This window comes from Myotis yumanensis, unplaced genomic scaffold (assembly GCF_028538775.1).
Source record: "Myotis yumanensis isolate MYYU_CA2020_CCGP unplaced genomic scaffold, mMyoYum1.0.hap1 SCAF_10, whole genome shotgun sequence".
NCBI lineage: Eukaryota > Metazoa > Chordata > Mammalia > Chiroptera > Vespertilionidae > Myotis > Myotis yumanensis.
This window is the reverse complement of record NW_027223761.1, coordinates 38,981,325-38,988,409: the sequence shown is the minus strand read 5'-3', so window position 1 is coordinate 38,988,409 and position 7,085 is coordinate 38,981,325. Positions and strand designations below refer to the sequence as shown.

General features: G+C 41.6%; 1 protein-coding gene across 1 annotated transcript; it reads left to right on the top strand.

The window, feature by feature from the left end:
• Positions 1-517: 517 nt before the first annotated feature.
• On the top strand, positions 518-1,471 carry LOC139018058 (olfactory receptor 10A5). Its single transcript, XM_070426697.1, has one exon. The coding sequence runs from the start codon at positions 518-520 to the stop codon at positions 1,469-1,471; it is 954 nt and encodes a 317-aa protein (XP_070282798.1).
• Positions 1,472-7,085: the final 5,614 nt, after the last annotated feature.

The following is a 7,085-nucleotide window of genomic DNA, read 5'->3' as shown; positions in this document are numbered from 1 at the left end:
CTAGCTCATCTTTATCTCTCAAATTCTAGCCAAGCAAGAAAGATTAATGAAGAGTAGAAACTTATTAAATGCATTGTTCTATATTATAATTATAAATATATTTCTAAAATCTTGATAAATTGTATGTGCTTAATGAAATCATGAATGTTGGTTTATATTCTCCAAAGTTTAGGTGTTTGCAGGAATATCATTATCTCCTAAAATGGCCCCTTCTGTGGCCCCTTCAGGGACTCATGGTTCTAAAAGGGCGTGACCTTTATGTATATGTTGATGTACAAATGAGGAAATATCAGCTCCAAGAAATAAAGCAGGCCTGTCTCAGAGCTTAAGCTCTAGCCATTTTCCTTTGTGTCTTTATTCTTAGACAATGCAAGACCCTTCCTCATCCAACTGAAAACCTGACTTTGCCTCTGTCCCTGATACTAAGAACGAATCTTGAGAACAAATCTAGAATCTGAATTTTCTAATCAAGACTCTCTCTCTCCCTGACTCCAGCTGGGAATTCATTTCTGTAATTATGGCTGGAGGAAATTGGACAAGAGTAACTGAGTTTATTCTCGTGAGCTTCTCTTCCCTACCTACTGAATTGCAGTTGTTACTCTTCCTGACATTTCTAATTATCTACCTGGTCACCCTGATGGGAAACAGCCTCATCATTCTGGTTACCTTGGCAGACCCCATGCTACACAGTCCCATGTACTTCTTCCTCAGGAACTTGTCCTTCTTGGAGATTGGCTTCAACCTAGTCATTGTGCCCAAGATGCTGGGAACTCTACTTGCTCAGAACACAACCATCTCTTTCCCTGGGTGTGCCATACAGATGTATTTCTTCTTCTTCTTTGGGGTTGCTGAATGCTTCCTTCTGGCCATCATGGCATACGATCGCTATGTAGCCATCTGCAATCCCTTGCTTTACCCAGTCATCATGAACCAAAGGACACGTGCCAAACTGGCTGTTGCCTCCTGGTTTCCAGGCTTTCCCGTAGCTACTGTGCAGACCACATGGCTTTTCAGCTTCCCATTCTGTGGCACCAATAAGGTGAACCACTTCTTCTGTGACAGCCCACCTGTGCTGAGGCTGGTCTGTGCAGACACAGCACGGTTTGAGGTCTATGCGATTGTTGGAACCATTCTGGTCATCATGATACCCTGCTTGCTGGTCTTATGTTCCTATTCTCGAATCGCTGCTGCCATCTTCAAGATTCCATCAGCTAAAGGGAAGCATAAAGCTTTTTCTACATGCTCCTCCCACCTCCTTGTTGTCTCTCTTTTCTATGTATCTTCAAGCCTCACCTACTTCCGGCCTAAGTCCAATAATTCTCCTGAGAGCAAGAAGCTGCTATCATTGTTCTACACTGTTGTGACTCCCATGTTGAACCCCATCATCTACAGCCTGAGAAATAATGAGGTGAAGAATGCCCTCAGCCGGACCTTCCGTAAAACCCTGGGACTTAGAAACTACATCCTGTAGGCATTAAGAGATAAGACTAAAGTTTATTGAATGGCAAACAATCATTTTTATATTTGGGATTACTCTCTTTATATCTCCGTTGGGATGAAACCCAGCTGTTGAAATGACTGCTGGGAAGCTCAGTAGACAGAAAACAGCACTACCACCTGGAAAACTCCTCTGCCTGCTCACTGTAGACTTATATTCTTTTTCTTATTGGTACTTCAACACTTCTGTATCAAGTAATTCCAGATATTTACATTCCTGTGTCCTGCTTGTAATCTTAATTTAGGGACATACATAAAGAGAGAAAACCAATAAAAATTTATCTTGTTACTTTCTCTTCATTTATGAGGGTAAATATGACCCCATTTACAAAATATAAAACCCATGATTTCTCCCAATGCATAACTCACCTCACTGTGTTGTTTCAGTTCTCAGGCCCATTAAACTCACTGGTATATAGTATAGATATTGGAAAGTGGATGAATAGTCCTCATACACACACCTTTATAAACCCAATAATCATTTTCTTTCTTATTCTAGTTTTCTCAGGAAGAAGGATTTGAACTTATATCCCTCTCTATCCCATATTTATATTCAGATGCCTTGGTGAAGTGATATCATAAATATCAGTCACGACACTGCTTTCGTCAAAGTTTAAAATGGATCCAGCTTGATTACAACATAGCTCTTCTTTAACCACAAATTGATTTCTCATTCTTTTTATAACTTCACTAGAGGCCCAGTGCACGAAATTCATGCACAGGTGTGGTCCCTAGGCCTGGCCAGCAATCAAAGTGCAAGTGCGAGGCGTGGAAAGGAGGGTCCCAGCTGTCCTTTGGCGGGTCCCACCGGCCTTGGCCTGGCACTGCCCGCTCACCTGCTCCACCACCCGCTGTGGTCCTGCTCTCGTAGGGGTCCATCGGGGCTGGCAGCGCCTACGCCCACCATGTTCCACACTGCCCCCAGGTGGTCAGCGTATATCATAGCGAGTGGTTGAACTCCCAGCTGAACTCCCGGTCAAGGGGACAATTTGCATATTAGGCTTTTATTATATAGGATAGTCTCTATTTTGTAGATTTGCCATCATTTGAGTCTTTTATTATTACAAATCATACTGTAAAGAATAGCTTTATGACTATGCCTTTTAATATTTTTGCCAGTATATCTTACAGATGGAAATCTAGAAATCAGATTTCTTGGGCAAATACATATGAAATATTGCTATATATTGGCAAATTCCCTTTCAAAGTGATTTTATCATTTTACACTCCCTACAACTTATTTTCCACACAGTCCTGTCAACAATATTTGTCACCACACATTTGAATTTTTCTTATATAATAAGTAAAAACGATCAATTACATTTTAATTGGAAAAAATAAATTTTAAGGAATATGGAACAAATAGATGAGTAAATTAGAGAAAAGACATGCTTTTCATTCAGACTTCTGAGTTAATAGTTTAGATCAGTGGTTGGCAAACTTTGGCTCTGCAAACCGCGGCTCACCAGCCACATTCGGCTCTTTGGCCCCTGGAGTGTGGCTCTTCCACAAAATGCTGGCTCTTCCTCAAAATACCGACTTCTGCGCATGGGCCACGAAGTTTCAATCACACTGTACGTGCGTGCCCGCACGTGGTATTTTGTGGAAGACCCTCACTCAAGGAGCCAAAGAGCTGCAGGTGGCTCGCGAGCTGCAGTTTGCGGACCACGGGTTTAGATGATTAGGAGTTGGTGATATCTTGGTACTCTATTTTCTCTACTTGAAATCTTCTTTATCTTTATTTTAGCCAAATACACCTCATTCTTCAAGGTCCTACAGTGATCACTCTAGCACAGCCGTGGGCAAACTACAGCCCGAGGGCCGGATCCGGCCCATTTGAAATGAATAAAACTAAAAAAAAAAAAAAAAAAGACCATACCCTTTTATGTAATGATGTTTACTTTGAATTTATATTAGTTCCCACAAACACTCCATCCATGCTTTTGTTCCGGCCCTCCGGTCCAGTTTAAGAACCCATTGTGGCCCTCGAGTCAAAAAGTTTGCCCACCCCTGCTCTAGCAGCATAAATTATGCTCTCCTATATGTATTCATTTCAAGTTTATCTGTAGATAAGTTAAATTCTGTATGCACTATACTTTTCACATGTTTGTTTTCTCCCCAATGTACCTGTAACTCTTTGAAAATGTGAGTGGCACACTTGTTTCCATATTAATATGACATAGGCATTCCTAAAAGCTATATGTTCTGCAGAACTCTGTACTAAGAAGATTATATGTAAATGGGGTTAGGGAAGTCCACTCAAAATATATGCAACTTTGAAGCCAGAGCATTAACAGAAACAAGAGTTGGTATTTGGAGAGACAACACAGCTTGCTCAGCATGCAGCTCAGCGAGGCCGGAGGTTGCCACGGAACATACTTAACAAGCAAAATAACAGTAGAATGAAAATTGTGACAATGACTTAACTTAAGACATATGGTGCTGAGACAAAGCAAATGAGTGTGATGTTCTGAACCAGTGGAGCAGTCCTTAGGTGGTAATGGAGTCACTGCCACTTTCCAGGAGCCAAAAGCTACAAAAAGCAAGAAGTGCCTCTCTCCAAGGATGGAGCCTCGGGCACACTTTCAACATTTTCTTAAAAACCATTCAAAGGAGCCCAGCTGGTGTGGTTGAGAATCAACTTATGAACCAGGAGGTCACATGCCCAGGTTTCGGGCTCAATCCCTAGTAGGGGGCATGCAGGAGGCAGCCAATCAATGATTCCCTTTCATCATTGATGTTTCTATCTCTCTCTCCCTCTCCCTTTCTGAAATCAATAAAAATATATAGATTTAAAAAAAAAAAAAAAAAACAACAACAACAGTTAAGAGGGATCCTGGCTAAGGCCCAAGGATATTCATTTCAGTGTTGAAGGTTATCACTTTATCCCACCTATTCTGGTTTGCTTTGCCCAATAAAACCTTTCATCTTACAATGAAATCATTCTCCAATTTTTCTACAGTACGAGAAAGATGAACAAATGAATGGGTAATCCAGCTGAGAAGTGGTGGTGCCTTGGAGTAGAGTGCTTTCAGTAGCAAGTGATTCTAAACACTTTTTGGAGGAATAATTTATTTTACTTGGTGGTGGATTGCATGTGGGAAAAAGCACTGCTGGTGAAAGGCGGGCTGAGTCTACAACAAGACCAATTCCTGTGGTAGAGAATAGGTGTTCTGAAAGTCTAGAGGACTTTCTTTTTCTTTCATATCCCTGTTATGAATCCCCTGTCACCTTTTAGAAACATTTACCCAAAACCTGCAGTAACTGGTCATTCCTTAGGGCCAAAGGCTTTTATCATAGGCCATGTCCTCCCAGAATCAGGTATGGAGGAGCTAAGGATTCAAGTGCAAGGGAGTTATTAAAAGGAAGCATTAAATGAGTAGGGAAAGCAGACTAGGAAAAGAAACTAAGCAAGAAAAAAAAAGTAATTTCAGGTGAAATCCCAGACTCAGCCTGATTCAGCAGGAAACTGCAGAACGTAAATAAAACTCAGAGTTTGTTCTGCTTCAGGTCACAGGAAGTAGGCTTTTGTACTCCCACTTCAGTTATCCATTGCCTGCTGGTGAAATATGGGGTGGGGAAAAGGGAGAATTAAAACTCCCAGGCACTTCTGTCTCCTGGAGAGGCTCCCCCGTGCCCAGTGTAAGAACATTAAAAAATGACCATTAAAAAGTGATCACCAATGCAGAGACACAAAAGCATAGAACAGACTGCAGAATCTCAGAGGGAAGGTGTGGGAGGGTGGGTGGTTAGGAGATCAACCAAAGAACTTGTATGCATATAGGTATAACCTATGGACACAGACAATAGGGTAGTGAAGGCAGGGGGTAAGGGGAGCTAGAAGGGGTCAATGGGGAGAAAAAGGGGACATATGTAACACTTTCAACAATAAATATTTAATTTATTTTTTTTAAGTGATCACTAAAATCCTAAACCTAGAACTCAATTCAATGTATGGTGTCCTTTCCAAGTTCAACATCTACCCACTAGTGTGAGTTGCTATTACATCTACTTTTTTCCAGATGAGTACACTAGTCCCCTTCTATCCATGGTTTTTGCTTTCCACAGTTTCAGTTACCCATAATCAACTGCAGTTTAAAAATATTAAATGGGAAATTCCAAATATCAACAATTCATAAGTTTTAAATTACACGCCATTCTGAGCAGTATGATGAAATCTTGCACCATCCTGCTACATCCCACCTGGAATGTGAATCATCCCTTTGTCCAGTGGATCCACACTGTATACACTACCCACCATTAGTCACTTAGTGGCCGTGTTGGTTATCATGGTACCACAGTTCTTATGTTCAAACTAGAGGCCCAGTGCACAAAATTCCTGCAGGGGGGAAGGGGGGAGAGGGGTCCCTCAGCCTGGCCGGCACCCTCTCACAATCAGGGACCGCTGGCTCCTAACCGCTCGCCTGCCTGCCTGCCTGCCTGATTGCCCCTAAACACTCACCCACCTCCTGATCACCCCTAATTGCCTCTGCCTGCCTGCCTAATAGCCCCTAACCACTCACCTGCCTGCCTGATCACCCTTAACTGCCGCTGCCTGCCTGCCCGATCGCCCTTAACCAGTCACCTGCCTGCCTGATCGTCCCTAACCACTCGCCTGCCTGCCTGATCGCCCCTAACCACCTCTGCCTCAGCCCTCATGGCTTTGTCCGGAAGGTTGTCCAGAAGGTCGTTTGGCTGCCTTGTCTAATTAGCATATTATACTTTTATTATTATAGATAATCATTTTTTACTTAATAATGGCCTCATAGCCCAAGAGTGGTGATGCTGGTATTTTAGGTATGCCAAACAGAAGCCATAAAATGTATGTATGTATGTATAGGAAAAAACATAGTATATGTAAGGTTTGTTACTATCTGAGGTCTCCAGCATCCACTGGAGGGCTTGGTAAATATCCCTGATGGACAAGGGAGGGCTGCTATAATTTAAATGCACAAATATTCAAATTCATATCCCAAGGATATTTATTCATTATCAGAAACAATAGAGACAAACACATAACTATGAAATAAATATTTTATTATTTAATTCATAATTTTTAAGGTATCTTTGTTTTTCATAATAGACTCAGAACAACACATCATTATATAGATCAGTGACAGTTCTTTTTCTTCATCTTCCACTTTTGCAAGGGGTCCCTTTGGGATTGCTGGGACATATGTGCAGACATCATGCTGGATACTAAACAAAGGATAGTGAACAAGTCAGTTATGGTGACAGCTTTCAGTAAGAAGTGTGCAGGCAAATGTCTGTCTCAGAGGCACTGTAAGAAATGTTCAGATAGATATGCATTAGCCTTTGGATGAAGCCCTAATCAGCTGGGGGAAATTTTATCTCAAAGCATGGACTCTATTTTACTCTCTCAACCTCAATTCCTATTCCAGAAGGATTAGGATTTTGAAACTGCCAGTTGGACTTTCTTCTCCTTCTCTTAAACAGGAGCTAATAGCCGCTTCAACCAACAACATTGCCAACCAAGTGCTTACAGTTTTCATTATTATTCTCCACTTGGCTTAGATAATGATTAATAGGTTTCCTTTCTATGCCTGAAAACTTCTCTTGAGTTCAGG